This window comes from Brassica rapa, chromosome A02 (genome assembly GCF_000309985.2).
Source record: "Brassica rapa cultivar Chiifu-401-42 chromosome A02, CAAS_Brap_v3.01, whole genome shotgun sequence".
Classification (NCBI taxonomy): Eukaryota; Viridiplantae; Streptophyta; class Magnoliopsida; order Brassicales; family Brassicaceae; genus Brassica; species Brassica rapa.
In genome coordinates this window covers 16467833-16487119 of record NC_024796.2, presented here as the reverse complement: position 1 = coordinate 16487119, position 19287 = coordinate 16467833, and the positions used below count along the sequence as shown (strand labels likewise).

Below are 19287 nucleotides of genomic sequence, written 5' to 3'. Positions count from 1 at the left end.
ATATTTAAATAATAAATCTATGCATATAGCAGATATTCATTAGATATTTACAAAAAATCTTAATGCGAAAGAAAGATGAATTACTAAAAATATTTAAAAAATTCAGAGGACATCCTATGTTTGGTGTACATATGTGTACGCCTAAAAGTTTAAAGTGACTTGACATTTAAAATGGGAAGGTATATTATGAATTTATGCGTGTGTATAGGGTGGACGTTCGGGTACCCGTTCGCGTTCAGATCAGGTATTTTGGATTTTTGGGTATTTCAGTATAGAGGTTTAGAACCCGTTTGGGTATTTCTGTATTTCGGGTCGGATTCAAGTATTTTTAGTTTGGATTAGATTTTGAAAGAAAAAATTATAAATTAAAATTTTATTTTTCAAGTTTCTTGTATTTAAAATATAACTTTCACTTAACTCGTTTTTTTTAATAGATTGAATGATTAATAGATTTGGACATAACATTTTAAAACTAAAAATACACTAATTTGGTTATTGTTTTTAAATTTTGTATGTAACTTTTGTTAATTCTCGAAACAAAAAAAAAACTTGAAATGCAATTTAAGTGAGTAGCAAATCATTTCCTCCGTAATTATATGTATATTATATAAACTTAAAGTATGTGTCGTATCAATATAAATATTTTAAATAAAATGAGAGGTATAAACTAGAAATATAAGGTTAGTAATACATATGTTCATTTATCTTCGGATATCCATTCAAGTTCGGATATTACCCGTTAGGGTTCAGATATCCAATCTCTCCTAATTCAATATCCGTTCGGGTATTTTTCTACATCGATTCGGATTTCGGTTCGGATTTTTCGGATCGGGTTTGGATACGGGTTCGGGTATCGAGTAAATGCCTACCCCTACGTGTGTATATGCACACCTAAATTTTGGTAGTCATACCATATAGAGAAATATTGTATATAAAATTTTATGGGCTTTTTAAAATATGACCTACAATTTCAAGTCAAACACAAAAAAAAACCCATGTTTTTCTTGAAACTTTCTTTTTTTTCCCACCCTAGAAATTTGAGTTATTCACGAAAATTTCATTATATTTTTTTCTTTCTTTTTTTTTTGAAAATGATTCTTTTAACTTATCATCCTCATCTTCACCAATTATTTACAATATTGCCATTGACATCAATACACTAACCACCATGAACAACCAATTTGAAACTTTTAATGCACCAAAATTTTGTTTTTTACTCTTAATATCTCATTACTTATGCACACAAATCACATATCTTTCACCCTCTCTTCAAATTCATCCAAAAAAACCAAGATTTTGATTTCAAGTTTTGTAAGGTTCATAGAGACATTGAAGCTCATGATTCATGATCATTAACGAGTTGGTAGCTTTTGTAGTGAAGTTCTGAGTGCTTGGAGAAGTTAAGCAAGTAATCTCACAGGCTCAAGGTATGAAATCATTTTTTTCTCAGATATGTTCGCGAAGACTTTCAGAAGACTTTGATATATGTGTTCTCCATCAAGAAGACTTCCATAGAGAAGACTTCTCAAGAAGTCTTCTAACTTTCCTTTATTAAGAAAAAACAGAAATATCCTATAGAGGAGTTCTCGAGAAGTTTTCTCGGATAAATATGTTAGTTTTGCAATTGACCAAAATTTGTCAGAAATTTGACTTTAAAAGACTTCTTAGGAAGTCTTCTCGGGAAAAAATTCTATAGAAATCATCTAAAAGTCTTCTCACTGTTGCCAAAAACTTTGTGTGGGTTAATTTTGAAATTGAAAAATAATAGTAAAACATTTAATATTAATGAGAAGACTTCTTGAGAAGTGTTCTGGGAGAAGACTTCTTCAAAACTATTTATGGGTTTTGGTCAAACCTTTGGTTACGAGAGAAGACTTCTCTAAAAGTCTTCCGTGAAAAAGTCAAATATAGTTAATTGCAAAAGTATCTCAAGTAAATGACATTGATAAGAATTCTATAGAATTCTTCCCTCAGAAGACTTCCCGGGAAATCTTCTATAAAAAGTCAAGTTTTTGACAAACTTCGGTCAATTGCAAAACTAACTTGTTTATCCGAGAAGTCTTCTCTGGCATTTTCGAGAATTTTTTAATTTCAGAATTAAGCCAATATTTATAAAGAAAGACTTCTTAAGATGTCTTCTGTAGAGTAGACTTCTCAAGATGTCTTCTGCAGAGTAGACTTCTTAAGAAGTCTTCTGCAGAGTAGACTTCTTAAGAAGTCTTCTTTCGTAAATTATCGATTGCAAAAAATGACATAAATAGAAGATTTCTTCAAAAGTCTTTTACATCAATGTTTAATAAATTTTCATTTTCTCTACAATTAAAATGAATTTTTAGTATTTTCTTATAAATTCATGTGTATTAGTCAATATTGGGGCTCCTGGATGAAATTCATATCTTATTTGATGATAATTATGAGATTTCAAATATTTATGTTTACTAGTGTTTCTAGCTAATCCGAGAAGACTTCTTAAGAAGTAATTCTCTAGTAGACTTCTCTCTATGCTAGATTTTCAAGATTGTTAAGTAATCTCAAGGTATGTTATTATTTTAGAGGGTTTGGATTTAAGATTTAGAATTTAGGGTTTGGGTTTAGGGTTTAGGGTTTAGGGTTTAGATTTAAGTTTTAGGGTTTAGATTTAAGTTTTAGGGTTTAGATTTTAGGATTTAGGGTTTAGTACGGCGTTAATCGTTAAAATTGGCGTCATTATTGTTTTTCTATTATTTTAGATTTTTTTTAAAAAAAATAATATTTTTATTACTTATCTAGGTGGCAATTTGATTGGTGATAAAAGATGTGGTGAATTTAAAGGTTCACCTCAGGAGGGTATAATTTTTAATTTATGAGATTTAAAATTTCAACTTTCAATTAAAATTCAAGTTTGATCTTTTGTGAATTTGACTAAGTTTTCTTGTGAAGTCTTCTCTCTTAATTTTAGTAAATTTGACTATTTTTGTGTTGTTCTGTTTTGTTTTGATTGAGTGGAATAATTAAAACAAATTCTTGGTAGGTTGTATCAATAACTTCAATAATATCAAGTACTTTTGGAAAAACATGAAAAAATATACCAAATTCTTTTGATTAATATATCTTCAAGTTTACAAAAAAAGTCACAACTAAAATAATTCACATACTTCGGAAGACTTAGTTTCACAACTAAAACATACCACTTTGGACATAAGACTTCAGAAGACTTCCCAAAGACTTTGTGGAAAGTTTTGTAGCATAAAATACATTAGAAGACTTCCCAAGAAGTCTTCCAAGAGTCTTCCGAGAATCTTCCAAGAGTCTTCTGAGAATATTCCTAGAGTCTTCTGAGAAGTCTGACTCAAATATAAAAAATTCGGCATATTCAAAAGCATTCAAATGGCTTCAAAACAGAGAAAACTTCAAAATAAATTCTTTATGCTTAAATGATAAACAAAATAAGCAAATTAGGTTGAATCTATAATTTTTCAGAAACTAATATATAAAACATATAAAATACATATCCAAATTTGTACTACTTTGGGCAGAAGACTGCGGAAGACTTCCTGAAGACTTTGTGCTCTAGCATAAAATGCATTAGAAGACTTGCCTAAAGTCTTCCAAGAGTCTTTTAAGAAGTCTTTCAAAGTCTATCTCAGATCTGAAAACCCTGCAAATTCAAAAACATTCAAATGACTTTAAAACAGAGAAAAACTTCAAAAATATAATTTTATGCTTAAATAATAAACAAAACAGTCACATTAGGCAAATCTATAGAATTTTAAGATCTAATATATAAAACACACAATAATATATATCCAAAATTTATATATGTACCTTTGAATGAGTGAAAGATGAGAACCATGTAATAAAACAACCTACAAATAGAAGATAAATTAGTAAGAAGACATAAGAAAAAAAAAATGAGAAATAGATTTAAAATTTGGTGTTTTGATGTTCAAAGAGATTAGAGAGAGATTCAAGAGTTTTTGAGTGAGAAACATTACATTTTTGTTGCAGCCATTTGAGAAGAAGAAACAAAATGTGTAAATATTCTCTATATATGGAGACAAAAATTCCAATTAGGTTAAATATTTTCGAAACAAAAAGTTTTTTGGGAAGTCTTCTAGACCTTAAAATCAAATACATGAGAAAACTTCTGGAAGACTTCGCTTTAGGCAAAAAAACCTAAATTTTACCAAAATTTAGGCGGTAATATGTCAGAAGTCTTATGAAAGTCTTCTTGGGAAGTTTTCTAGATGTTTTCCAAACCATAGTTTAATCAAATAAGTAACTAAATAGCAAAAAAACAATTCATTAAACTTAAAATCAACTTATAAAGCATTTAATATACACAAAACTAAACACATGTAGGTCAATTTTTTTAAGTTAATATTTTAAAATCTAACCCTAAATACAAACAATACTATAACATATGTTACTAAACCCTAAACCAAAGTGTTCTCAGCGCCTTTCAGACCCTATAATCAAATAACTAAGGACAAACACTTCCTTAAAATTAAAAGAAACTTAGAAAATGTTTAAATAAAGTAATTAAATAGTCACTAAACACATATATGTCAAACTAAAAAAAAAATAAGATTTCAAAATATAACCCTAAAAATACCAACAATGCTATCACATATGTTACCAAACCTTAAACCAAAGGCTATCATGACTCAATCTACATTCACTCATCTATGTTAAACATAATTCAATTTTAGTAAAACTAAATTTCCATCATTTATAAATGTTTATTAATACATGATTTTGATTTTTTTTCTTTCAAAATGTTTTTTTATTAAATTCATTAATAATTTTTAAGATCTAATACATGAGAAGACTTCCCCTAGAAGACTTCTGGAAAACTTCGATTTAGGCGTAAAACCTAAATTCTTTTAAACTTTATCGAGAAAACGATGCATGCCTAAATTAATGGGGTTAAAAGCCAATCTTCTAACACGGTTTCTCCATTGAAACACAAGCCCCAACCACACTTACCACTGATTCGTCAAAAGAAGGCAAGAAAGGACACAACTTCAGCACGAGCAGCCAACAAAGAGAAACGTTTGGCAATCCATTTCTCAATGACCGACCATGATTGATTATAAGCTCATAAATCCCTTTCCATGTAATCAGGAAATTTGTAGGTTGTAGACCAAGAGACGGCAGAACTTCTCAATACTGAAGCTACACCACTGAATCTTATATTAATCATAGAGGAAGAGCGACGAGAATATACCAGTGACGACACAAACATAGAAATCGCACGCCTTAAAAGAAATGCATAGTCAAAATCCACATCTAAAAGACCTTACCGAAGACATGAATCATGCTCTTTCAAACCATGTCGCAGGAACAAACCAACTCCATCAAGTCAAGGAAATAAAATTATCTATCTTCACTGGACCACAAAAAACAGAGATCTATAAAAATTTGGTTGGTTTTGAGCTTTCATAGATGACTCAAAGAAACAACCGGACTGAAGGCCTTCACACAAATCTCAAACAAAATTCGAACACCTTGAACTGAATGCGCCACCTCCCTCGAATTTCCTCCACAGTGAACATAACTACGGAAAATTGTGCCAGTAGTAACACACCTTGATGCAGAGCTAGGCTCATGTTGGGATGCTTTGGTCTTAGACCAAGATGAAGACAACCAAAAACAAAAGAAACGAGCACAAGCAGGAAGAGAAAAGGACACACAATTAGAGATAAAACATGAAGAAACAAGCTCGAGAGGCCACCATCGAATCGCCTAAACCCGCTTCATCAAATTTGATGAAAGAAGTAGCCAACCACACCAGACCGGCATAACCTGCACCGCGCACCAGAAAACAGATTTGAAACCAGTGAAGCATCTCAGGCTAAACATCAGAACCATATCTCTACAAACATACCTCCAAATGCATTGATCGCCTCTGTTCAGCACATTCGACCAAAGAATATACAGTAAAGACCCTGTCACGACATCGACGAGGCTTAACGAATGCCAGAGAGGATAGACACAAGGATCTCTTTTTCTTTCCTTCGACAAGGGCGCTAAGGTTTTGCATAAAGGAAAAAGTTAAAGTTTCAGGGACAAAAGTAAATAGTTTCTTCTTTATATATGATAATGACTTTATTAATGTAATTTCACGGTCTGAAAGACTAATTTAATCGTAGCCTAGTGATTAAAGTTTAAATGCTTCTACATCCAGATCCGGGGTTCGAATCATATGCTATGCAATTTCTTATAGATTGTATATTATAGGAAGTCCAAGTTTCAATTTCCAGAGAAAATGATTTATTAAAAAATTATGTAGACTACGGAAGAAAGACTTGCAATGGATTTTCAACATGGTACAACTAAATCTGGCCAGACGTAAATTTTTATAGGACAAGTCAGGTGCATGTGCAGTTAGGCGTATATCCTCATAAGACATGTAGTATTGTCAGTTGCAGAATTGTCTATATAATCTTTTTTATAATTGTAATATCATAATAAATCAACTTTAAAAAAAGAGACTAATTCAATCGATGTACCGTACACTTCTTAAGTATGTTTTTAATTGGTAATTCGTAGAAATTTTGGCAATTTGTACATAAATAAGCAGTTAATACGGTCTAGTGTCAGTTTTGAATGGATCAATGTCTCCGGATCCAAAAAGTCTTCTTATTTTCAGCCTCTTATAAATATCATAAGATAATTTATCTCATGAGTGTAACAATTCCTTAGTTCGTTTGTTGAATTCTTCTTAAACTAAAAAAACAGTTTAGGTTAGTTACTTAGTTCTCAATATTCTTGCATGTATTGCTGTTGCACTCTTCATTCTGTTTCCTACAAAAAGAAGATAAATTAGTGAGAAGACATAAGAAAAAAAAATGAGAAATAGATTTAAAATTTTGTGTTTTGATGTTCAAAGAGATTAGAGAGAGATTCAAGAGTTTTTGAGTGAGAAACATTACATTTTTGTTGCAGCCATTTGAGAAGAAGAAACAAAATGTGTAAATATTCTCTATATATGGAGATAAAAATTCCAATTAGGTTAAATATTTTCGAAACAAAAAGTTTTTTGGGAAGTCTTCTAGACCTTAAAATCAAATACATGAGAAAACTTCTGGAAGACTTCGCTTTAGGCAAAAAACCTAAATTTTACCAAAATTTAGGCGGTAATATGTCAGAAGTCTTATGAAAGTCTTCTTGGGAAGTTTTCTAGAAGTTTTCCAAACCATAGCTTAATCAAATAAGTAACTAAATAGCAAAAAAACAATTCATTAAACTTAAAATCAACTTATAAAGCATTTAATATACACAAAACTAAACACATGTAGGTCAATTTTTTTAAGTTAATATTTTAAAATCTAACCCTAAATACAAACAATACTATAACATATGTTACTAAACCCTAAACCAAAGTGTTCTCAGCGCCTTTCAGACCCTATAATCAAATAACTAAAGACAAACACTTCCTTAAAATTAAAAGAAACTTAGAAAATGTTTAAATAAAGTAATTAAATAGTCACTAAACACATATATGTCAAACTAAAAAAAAAATAAGATTTCAAAATATAACCCTAAAAATACCAACAATGCTATCACATATGTTACCAAACCTTAAACCAAAGGCTATCATGACTCAATCTACATTCACTCATCTATGTTAAACATAATTCAGTTTTAGTAAAACTAAATTTTCATCATTTATAAATGTTTATTAATACATGATTTTGATTTTTTTTGTTTCAAAATGTTTTTTTTATTAAATTCATTAATAATTTTTAAGATCTAATACATGAGAAGACTTTCCCTAGAAGACTTCTGGAAAACTTCGATTTAGGCGTAAAACCTAAATTCTTTTAAACTTTATCGAGAAAACGATGCATGCCTAAATTAATGGGGTTAAAAGCCAATCTTCTAACACGGTTTCTCCATTGAAACACAAGCCCCAACCACACTTACCACTGATTCGTCAAAAGAAGGCAAGAAATGACACAACTTCAGCACGAGCAGCCAACAAAGAGAAACGTTTGGCAATCCATTTCTCAATGACCGACCATGATTGATTATAAGCTCATCAATCCCTTTCCATGTAATCAGGAAATTTGTAGGTTGTAGACCAAGAGACGGCAGAACTTCTCAATACTGAAGCTACACCACTGAATCTTATATTAATCATAGAGGAAGAGCAACGAGAATATACCAGTGACGACACAAACATAGAAATCGCACACCTTAAAAGAAATGCATAGTCAAAATCCACATCTAAAAGACCTTACCGAAGACATGAATCATGCTCTTTCAAACCATGTCGCAGGAACAAACCAACTCCATCAAGTCAAGGAAATAAAATTATCTATCTTCACTGGACCACAAAAAACAGAGATCTATAAAAATTTGGTTGGTTTTGAGCTTTCATAGATGACTCAAAGACACAACCGGACTGAAGGCCTTCACACAAATCTCAAACAAAATTCGAACACCTTGAACTGAATGCGCCACCTCCCTCGAATTTCCTCCACAGTGAACATAACTACGGAAAATTGTGCCAGTAGTAACACACCTTGATGCAGAGCCAGGCTCATGTTGGGATGCTTTGGTCTTAGACCAAGATGAAGACAACCAAAAACAAAAGAAACGAGCACAAGCAGGAAGAGAAAAGGACACACAATTAGAGATAAAACATGAAGAAACAAGCTCGAGAGGCCACCATCGAATCGCCTAAACCCGCTTCATCAAATTTGATGAAAGAAGTAGCCAACCACACCAGACCGGCATAACCTGCACCGCGCACCAGAAAACAGATTTGAAACCAGTGAAGCATCTCAGGCTAAACATCAGAACCATATCTCTACAAACATACCTCCAAATGCATTGATCGCCTCTGTTCAGCACATTCGACCAAAGAATATACAGTAAAGACCCTGTCACGACATCGACGAGGCTTAACGAATGCCAGAGAGGATAGACACAAGGATCTCTTTTTCTTTCCTTCGACAAGGGCGCTAAGGTTTTGCATAAAGGAAAACGTTAAAGTTTCAGGGACAAAAGTAAATAATTTCTTCTTTATATATGATAATGACTTTATTAATGTAATTTCACGGTCTGAAAGACTAATTTAATCGTAGCCTAGTGATTAAAGTTTAAATGCTTCTACATCCAGATCCGGGGTTCGAATCATATGCTATGCAATTTCTTATAGATTGTATATTATAGGAGGTCCAAGTTTCAATTTCCAGAGAAAATGATTTATTAAAAAATTATGTAGACTACGGAAGAAAGACTTGCAATGGATTTTCAACATGGTGCAACTAAATCTGGCCAGACGTAGATCTTTATATGACAGGTCAGGTGCATGTGCAGTTAGGCATATATCCTCATAAGACATGTAGTATTGTCAGTTGCAGAATCGTCTATATAATCTTTTTTATAATTGTAATATCATAATAAATCAACTTTAAAAAAAGAAAGACTAATTCAATCGATGTACCGTACACTTCTTAAGTATGTTTTTAATTGGTAATTCGTAGAAATTTTGGCAATTTGTACATAAATAAGCAGTTAATACGGTCTAGTGTCAGTTTTGAATGGATCAATGTCTCCGGATCCAAAAAGTCTTCTTATTTTCAGCCTCTTATAAATATCATAAGATAATTTATCTCATGAGTGTAACAATTCCTTAGTTCGTTTGTTGAATTCTTCTTAAACTAAAAAAACAGTTTAGGTTAGTTCCTATACTGCTTTTTTTTTTGTTTACTTTATTTCACCTGCTTCGATTAAAATTGATACTGATTGACCTGAAAGACTACGGAAAAGTGTATGTTTCCACCTATTTTCCATTTTCAAACCAAAAATCTCTGCATTTGTAAATAGTAAATACTGACTAATAGTTATGCCTAAGCCAACAAAGAGTTCGTACAATGAATTTATAATATGTCGTTTGAAAACACATAAGTATACCTTTTTCTGCTGTAACTTTAATTTTTAGTAGCCTGAGGTCTATTCTCAAAAAGTGAAAATCAGATTAATTTACACAAAATGGTTTCTCCGTTTGTTTTTAATAAATTCCTGCAACAACTTTTTCAAAGAAAAATAAATGTTTGTAAAGATGATATATGTAATATGTAAATACCAAATATCTAATCTGTAGTACATTTCATTTTATTAGTTCTTCACCGTTTAATGCTAAATTAGTTTGATTACTAATTGGCGATGTTATAGGAAGAAGACAAAAAATGGGAGGAGGGGCGAGGGGGACCCCAGACAGCGAGATCTTCAGCATTTCTGGCCCCTCACATCTTACCTCTATTGATTGGTAACCTTTCAATTTTGATTCCGTACAGATCCTTTTTTGTCAAATTCAGTACACATCCTTTTGTAATCCTTTATGCACTAAAGTCCAAATCGTATGGCGAATAAAATACTGACATGTGATGAAAAATAATAAAAAAACAATAAGATTCTGACATCATATGTTTTACAATTTAAAGAAAAAACGAAAAAATGCAGAAATAAAATTAACAGTATTAACTGGTTAATATCTATTTATTTTCTATGTAAAATACAAATCCTATTTTTTTCTTAACTACACCCATGATCCACTATCTTTGAAACTGTTTATCATTTTTACTTGCAATCAGATAGTGTAAATTTTTAAATCTACTAAATCGAATTTAAATCTTCAAAAGCTCCGTCGTTTTCTTTAAATTTTCAAACTCTAACCAGATAAATTCAACACAATACAAAAAAAACTAACCCACACCAAAATAGTTTCTGGCCAACGAGGGCACAACAATCATCTTTGAAAAAGATTTCTTTCAATGAAATAAGAAAAGGAAGAACACAAATATAATGATTGATAGGCGTACTGCAAAATTGGGAGATGAAAGTTAAGGCCAAGGTTAGTGAAACAAAAAATGTTTCATACTCTCCAAAATATGTCAATAATATTTTCAAAATGAACTAAATCAATTATCGATTTTCTGAAATATATTTATTTGTTGTCATGGTGATGCTTCAGAGAAGGAGAGCAATAGAGTCTCTCCTTAAACACACGTATAAAACCCCTAAGACACTTAAGAAGTATCCACTAGAAGAAAAAAAAATTGTAGGGATGACTAGAAAACAACAAATGGGATTTAAGAAATTCAGGTGGCAGAAAAAACGAAAAAATTCAAGTATGCTCTATAGATCAAAACCAAACGAAAAAATTCAGGTCTGCTTACAATCTTAAAGGAATGTGGTGATATTACTTTTGTTAACTTCTGGAACAATATATATATTTTTTATATTTTATATTTTTAGATTTTGTTATAAACAAAAATGTCTAGCAATTATAGAAATGAAATAAAGAAATGTAAAAGAGTACAAAGAAAGAAAACAAAAAAAAAATACATAAGAGAAGAAGGAAACGATAAAAAATATTAACTTCAACTATCTACAAAATTAAGATTAGTATTTTAATTGTGATTTTATGCAGCCGGTATGTTTTCTCTCAATTTGATTTTTCAAATGTAATAATATTATTTGGATTTAGAAAAGCAATTAACATATAACTATTGGAGATATAAACAACAAGCTTTTAATTTTCTTTTTAAATTTACCGATAAATACCCTTCAAAATAACATTTATTTTCTTGTAACTTTTATAACCTCAAAGTAATATTTATTTTCATCGAAGTTCACAAAACAATGTTCGTGCTTAGCACGGGAAATAAGACTAGTAATTTATATATAAAAAACACGCAGAAAGCAATGGTTGAAGAACGTGCTTTAAGACTACTAGACCAAAGCCGTTTAAAAAAAAGGACTACTAGACCAACCTGAAAAAACATGGTTTTAAACGTCGAAAAGTATTGTTTTGTGACTGTATATATCTAGGGTCAACTTCTCACCTCGCTGCTAGCCGAATGTTTGAGATAGTTGGCCGACCAAAAAAAAGATTCTCATAGTTGAAGCCTGAAGAAGTGGAATCCAAACGAGTCTTTTTTTTTTTGTTAAAGGAATTTAAACGAGTTTGTGAATTGATGTAGATGTAGAAGACAAATTACACAGCACAAAGCGATATAAAGTTTTTTTAGGATAGACCATGAAGTTTTTTTTTAAACGAGTTCCGTGCACGAGTTTCTTAATAAATGTTAAACTTTGGGAATCAATGTCGATACAGATTCTTTTTTTTTTGGCATCACGATAACTCATTTAAAATTAGAAAAAAGATTTATCTCATCTCTGTTCGGATTCTAAATTTGTTTTTTTTTAATATAAATAGGACTGACTCGTACCATCGAACTTCAGTGGCAGCAAGTTTGGTAAAAGGAGTTTACACATTGGAACGGGACAGGCAAGAGAAACTGATAGGTTCGAAATCAAGAGCCAAGCCTTGGTGGGACTTTTTCCACTTCACTTTACTCGAAATCTTAATCGACCAACAAGAGGACTGCATATACGGTGCAGTTTTCGAATACGCGCTATTCAATCTTTACCAAAATGCCCCTGGTGTGAAATTACCTCCGCGTTATGTGATTGCGTTCCGTGGTACGAACCTAGGAGCCGAAACCTTGGTGGGTGATGTGAAACTTGACCTCCGATGCGGCTTTAACACCCTCCATAGAGCCGCCAGGCTTGAGCACGCTATAGAAGCAATCAAAACTATGGTGGTCAAATACCGGGAACCAGCTATGTGGCTCGTTGGACACTCTTTGGGAGCCGGACTAGCCTTGGTGGCTGGAAAGTCCATGGTAAAAGATGGCACCCTCCTCGAGGCTCACATATTTAACCCGCCTATCTCGTCTATTCCTTTAGAGAAGCTACTTCGGAGCAAGAGGCTTAAAGGTATGTGTCGGATCGCCGGGAGTGTCGTCAAAGCCACCCTAGCCATGGTCTTGAAGGATCTTCAGGTAAATAATTAATCATTTCAAGAAATTGAAATGATTGCTCTATAATATCCAGTACTAGTTTAAATGCTAAGAAAATCAATAGGTCTTTTCTTGAATTTTTTTGTCTTTAATTATCACAACAGGTTCAAGAAGACGATCCAAAGATAGCATCGTGGATACCTTATTTATATGTGAACGCAGAAGATCCAATTTGTTCAGAATACATTGGTTACTTCAAACACAAAACCGTCATGTATATGATCGGTGCGAGCAAAATCGAGAGAATCGGTTCGAGAAGCTCACTTAGGAGGAGTCTATGGGTCGGAAAAAGAGGAACATCATCATCGTCGGATTTGTCAACTGAACCTATTCACCTTCTTCCATCAGCCAATATGACGGTAAACAGGAACAAACCGACTAAGTCTAAGTCAGCTCACGGGCTTCACCAATGGTGGGAGCAAGACTCGGCCCTGAGGGCAAATTGGGAAATCTGCTGCGTTAGGCCCTGCTCTGAAGACAAATCGGTAAAACTGTTGAATTAGTCTCTGTATTGGGTTTTAAATGGCTCGACGACTAGTATATCTACCCCGAACTCAGAACCCTTTATCTATCTTTGTACATTTTGTCTTCTTCTTTTTTCCATTTCATATGTCTTTCTTTCTCATGTCTTGTTTTTAATGTGTTTGAATATTTGTCCATGTAATTGTTAATAATTGTTTTCTTGAATCTATACTTATGTCTACAGAACAAATTAAAGATAATATAATGCTACATTCGTATGATAAGTAATTAATCAAAACATACCATTTAGCCATCGCTGTCAAGGGTTGCCACCATCACAATAATGTATCCTATCCATTTTAAATTAAATGTAATGTGCAGCTCATTAGTTTGTTTTAGTGCCGTGTGTCATAATCGAGATCCAACCCCTTATAGTGCATGCATGTTGCTGACATTTCTTACTAGTATGTCTTCGTGCCTTGTGTTACAATCCAGATTCTACCGTTGTAATGCATGCACACTGGCATTAGATAAGAAACAACGAAATAGAGGATGTATATAGTTCACTTTTTATATATATTTTTGCAATGGGAAGAAAGTTCTTCTGAACATTATTCATCTTGCCGATTATATTTTATTTCTATTTGATTTACAGAAATAAAATCAAAACTAGACTTCATCCGTGCATGCAGGTGTTATTTTAATTTGATTTATATAACGTTTATAATTGTTTTCAGTTAGTTCACATTTCTATATGTTTGACCTTGTTCATAATGTATTGTTGTTAGATTTATAAATACTTGATATATTATATAAGTTAATTATTATTCAATTGGATCAGTTATATTATTGTATTTGTTTATATTTTTTTTTAAAACCATATTATATTTTTATAAATTTAACAAATTAGTCTATTTTAATAATTACTGTTATATTTTTTTTTTCCATATCCGAATTATTTTATGGCTTGAAATTTTCTATTTTCTTGCAAATTAGTATGTCTCACCATTTATTTTATATGCTAAATAAATGTCAACACTCATAAGTTTTATTAATTTGATGCGAATTTTTTAACTTTAATGAATTATTCTAAAACTTTAAATATATTTGTGTAATTAAATGTATATCATATGTGTTTGCTAAGAGTAGAGATTAATGAAATTGAGTTTCTTTCAAAAAAAAAAAGAGATTGAAATTGAAAGATTGACATCTCTTTCGTTTATGTCGTAGTCTTATAAAATAGCATCCATCAATAGCACCAAAATCACTGATTTTGAGAAAAAGCAATCTGCAATTATTATTGAGAAAGAGAATATGGACGAGGTGAAAGCAAAGCTGGACAGTGTTCACAAGTTTCTTAGTAAGCAGGTTTGCTTAGTAGAGGATGTAGATATAGAGGATAGAGTAGAGGAGGATGTGAAATTCATCGGTGGAACTAGATTTTAGAGGTCTGAAAACAAGGGTGGGAACTTCTATGACAATGGACAGAGGAGTAATTTCAACCATAGTTCGCAATACCAGAAACCCTAGAACCAGAACTATAGCAGCAACAACAACATGAGTTATGGAAACTCATCTTACCAGAAGCCACCACCACAGACTCAGGAGAGCAAGATCAAAGCAATGTTTGATCGGGTGCTTGAAGTACAACAGAACCTGGCGGTGGACTTCAATGGAAAGATTAATTCTGTCTACAACAACCTGAACATAAAGTTTGAAACTTTGAGCACTCATCTGAAGAAGTTGGAGATGCAGGTTGTTCAGACAGGAGAAGCTGTTAAGAAGCAAGAAGCTTTAGAAAGGGGGATAAGAGATGATGCACCACGTGAATGCCATCATTGATGATGATTTCTATCAAGTGGTGAAACATGAGAAGCTGCAAGATGGAGATTTCGAATTAGAAAGCTCGATGAGTTTCGGCGGATCACATTGGTGTCGACCGATGCCAGACTTAGGACATCGATCGACAGACTTCAACCAAAAACCGATCGACAAGCTTTCCAGAATATCAATCGACGACACATTTAGAGTCGGTTGCACTGTGCAATGCCGTGAGGATCATGACCCACGAGGAGTTCGCAGCAAGACACCTACATCCGCCCAGCCCTTTATGTATTAACATCGATCGACAAACTGAGACAGTCGTTGATCGAAAACCTCCAATACCCATCGATCGACGAGCACCTCTCACATTTCGAGTGCAGATGCCAAAGATTGACAGAGCACGAATCAATGCACTCAGATCACAATTGAAACCTTCAGCTAACCCACCAGAGACTACCAGTACACATTCAGAGGATGCACCAGAGCCTATGGAAGTTGATAAGGATCCTATGGGGAGAACCTTGAGGAAGAGAAATGAAAAAGTTGCTAAGAATCTAAAGAGGGGAGCTAATGAGAAGGTGATGGAAAGTTTTCTTAAGAGAGTCCTTAGAATTCCACTGGAGAAACCATTCGAGGAGGCCTACTTTACCCACAGATTGTGGATGTTCTTCAAAGAGAACAAGGAGACTGAAGAGGACATTAGGAGAATGTTCCATCAGGTTAGAGAAAAGATGAAAAATATGATCACACTGAAGAAGAAAAGTGATCCTAGGAAGTGTGCAATACCATATCTGGTTAAAGGTATTGAGTTCCCACATGCATTGTGTGACACATGGGCATCAGTCAACATCCTACCTAGAGTTATGATAGACCATCTAGGTCTAAAAGTGGAGCCTTCCAAAAAATCGTTCACTTTTGTGAATTGTTCTCAGAGGAACTCAAGAGGAATTGTCAGAGATCTTGAGGTGCAGAATGGTAATGCCCTCGTTCCAATTGATTTCCATGTCTTGAATATCAGGCTGAATTGGAACTCGTCTTTATTGCTTGGAAGATCATTCTTGTCAACAATAGGAGCAGTATGCAACATGCAAACCAACTAGTTGTTCTAACACTCTTAGACCTGCACGCCTACTATGATCCAATCTCGGTTACAAAGCCACAGACGCCCTCCAGAAGAGTCGATGATTCAGGACTTATAGCAGCATGTCACTGTAGAGCTGAGTACGAGACAGAGTACTCCATGTTAATCGAAACTCACACCCCCACATCGATCGACAGTGTTAATCGTTCGATCAACAAACACATATAAGAGTCGATCGACAGTAGTCTAGACGATGTGATAGATGATTTTCCAAGAGGTTATATTGAAGGTTGGGAGAATGACTACTACAATCCCACCTTTGTAGTAGCTACTACAGACAGAGATGATCTGCATACATAGGAGTATGATGAGAATTATGAGGAGGAACGAGCTACACAATATCGAGGTATTTGTGCTGAGGAAGATAGACTTCTCCAGCATTCCTATGGGATAAGGAATGCGACGTCGATCGACAGAAGAATCATAACATCGATCGACACTCATCATCACCAGACAAACCACAGACGAGCATCGACCGACATTGCCTACTACACATCGATCGACAGTGGAGTCGACCATACAAAAGAAAGAGACCATTCAATTGGCAGTTGGGCAGATGATCACTATCACGAGAGCTATGCAGTAGAAACTGAAACACATGAGCCAGGAGCAGACGAGTTACATGAAGGGTTCACCACTAAAGAACAGCTCAACCACCAGGAACACTCAGATATAAATTTATTCTTTGAGGAAGCTTGTGGAAGAGGCACTTTTTTCTCTCGCCCTTTCACCAGAGCTAAACGCCCATCGATCGACAACAAAGCTTAAACATCGATGACAATCGTCCAAAGACAACATCCACTGTAAGCGAAAAACCTAAACAGAATAATAACCATCTAATATCGGATGAATTTGGTATTTTCATGGATTCAGAAGGCTATGCAAGAAAAATGGATAGACATGCATTGCAAGTATCCAGAGAAGACATTGCAGACATTCTTCAGATGGCTAATGTAGCAGAAAATATCTTCGTGCAATAATGCAACACTCCAGAGCACCAGAGGAGAGTTACAAACGAATCCTACAACAGAGCTTGTGGAGTAGATGATCGTTTCAAGCCAAAGTATTGACAGCATACTCGATCGTCGATCGACAGACGCCCAGAGTTTGGGAAAAGAGCCTATGATCGTGATGGAGTAAGGAGATTCCACTGGGAATAGAAAAATGAGTATGGAGTCTACAGAGATGAGCATGGACATGCACGAGTTGTAGATGGACACATCATCCATGTGTCCAAGGATGATATTAGAAATCATATGGAAATAGCCTTAATGGATGAGCACATCTACATATGTCTTCCAGAACATGAAAGATCATTCACACAGACCAAGCTGGTATTAGAAATCTACACCAAAGATGAGATCAGTGAAATGCTTTGTGGAAACTGTGGAGCTCCAGGAAAGAATGAAGATGACTTTCAGATGAAGCTTGATGGTGTCTACTACTTATTGAATGACATCATTAGTTGGTTGACTACATGATTGGAAGAGATGAGGCAAGACATAGCCAGAATGCAGACAGAGCGTGCGGCTGAAGCAAATACACTACAGTCGATCGACATAAACTTCTCAACATCGATCGACGATAACCCATTACCATCAATCCCAACGAAGTCTATACAAGATTCTTACACTAGAGCAGAACTTGATCAGATAGTACAAGCGATCTATGGAACTCTGGGAGCATCAAAAGAAAGACTCGACATGAGATGTGATGACATATATTTCCCATGGAACAACACCATCAGTTCTTTGACTTCTCAGATAGAAGCAATGCATAGGGAGATAGCTAAGATTCAGAGATACATCGCGAGTCATTCAGAGGCATCAACATCGATCAACAGATGGATCAACATATCGACCGACAGTCATAACGAAATGTCGATCGATGAAGCCACACCAACAGACCGAGGACAGCTAGTAACAAAGGTAACATCAGACATGTCAGATGTTAATAACCATGGAAAGGAGATCTCAGATGACACATACGCCTCACTTGTGAGAAATCAGTTCGACCTTGAATGTCTTGGAGACATATTGCAGAAGATAGAGAATGCAACTGCAACAATGAATGACAAATGGCGCAGAGGAGACAAGGCAATGTGAGACTTCACTGGTACATGGTTCAACAAGAGCATAGAAGAGATTGAGATTTGCTTCCCAGCAAGTACCAGCTTTTCACATTACTAGCCAAATCACCTCCAAAGTCAAGCTAAATGACTATAACAGACCGTTGAGTGGGATGCAACCCAATATTAGGTAATTTCTAATTGGGTTTTATTTGTTTAGTACTTATGTTAGTTTTCAATTTTTGCAGGTCATAAAAAAAAAGATTCGAGTAGACGATTGCCAAGAATATCGACCGACGAAACACTGCCGGCATCAATCGATAGAACATCACGTGTTGCAACCGATGACAACATCTTGACATTGATCGACATCTATTCCGGTCTGGTATATCATTCTAATTTGTTACATTGAGTCCTTTTTCTTTAGTTATCACCATAACTCCGACTGAATTTACACTGGGACAGTTAAGTTTAAGTGTCGGGAGAGGTTTACTGATATTAGTTTATTTCATGAACCTTATTTAAAATGTTTTCAAATAAGTTTTTATTGAGTCAAGAAGAGGACAATGAACTTATTGATTTTGCTTGTTATCTAACCACACAATTCTAGACTTACTAGTTGCAGATAGCACTAAGATACTAAAGTGGATCAACATGTCAAATATGTCACACTTGCTGAGAATGTTTGATGGAACCAAAGCTGACCTCCAGCCTAACTGAACTCAACTTTGCTTGTCTTGGGGCTTGGCATACATGAGATCAGATTTTTCAAACAAGTCTGAAAGGTAAAACCTTGTGTAGATTTATCACCCTCTCTCTATTTTGAAATTTAGTATTAATATATATATATATATATATATATATATATTTATAGATAATAATTTAGGAAAATAATCCGAACATGACTTAGTGGCTACAACCATTAAGGT

At 34.0% G+C, this 19287-nt stretch overlaps 1 protein-coding gene across 1 annotated transcript; it reads left to right on the top strand.

Annotated features, from left to right (window-relative positions):
* The first annotated feature begins 629 nt into the window (after positions 1–629).
* Positions 630–13595, top strand: LOC103868282 (GDSL esterase/lipase At4g10955-like). The gene is made up of 2 exons (XM_009146385.2): positions 630–12845; positions 12968–13595. Exons 1-2 carry the CDS (start codon positions 12084–12086, stop codon positions 13364–13366), a joined length of 1161 nt encoding a protein of 386 aa, XP_009144633.1. The 5' UTR covers positions 630–12083; the 3' UTR covers positions 13367–13595.
* Positions 13596–19287: the final 5692 nt, after the last annotated feature.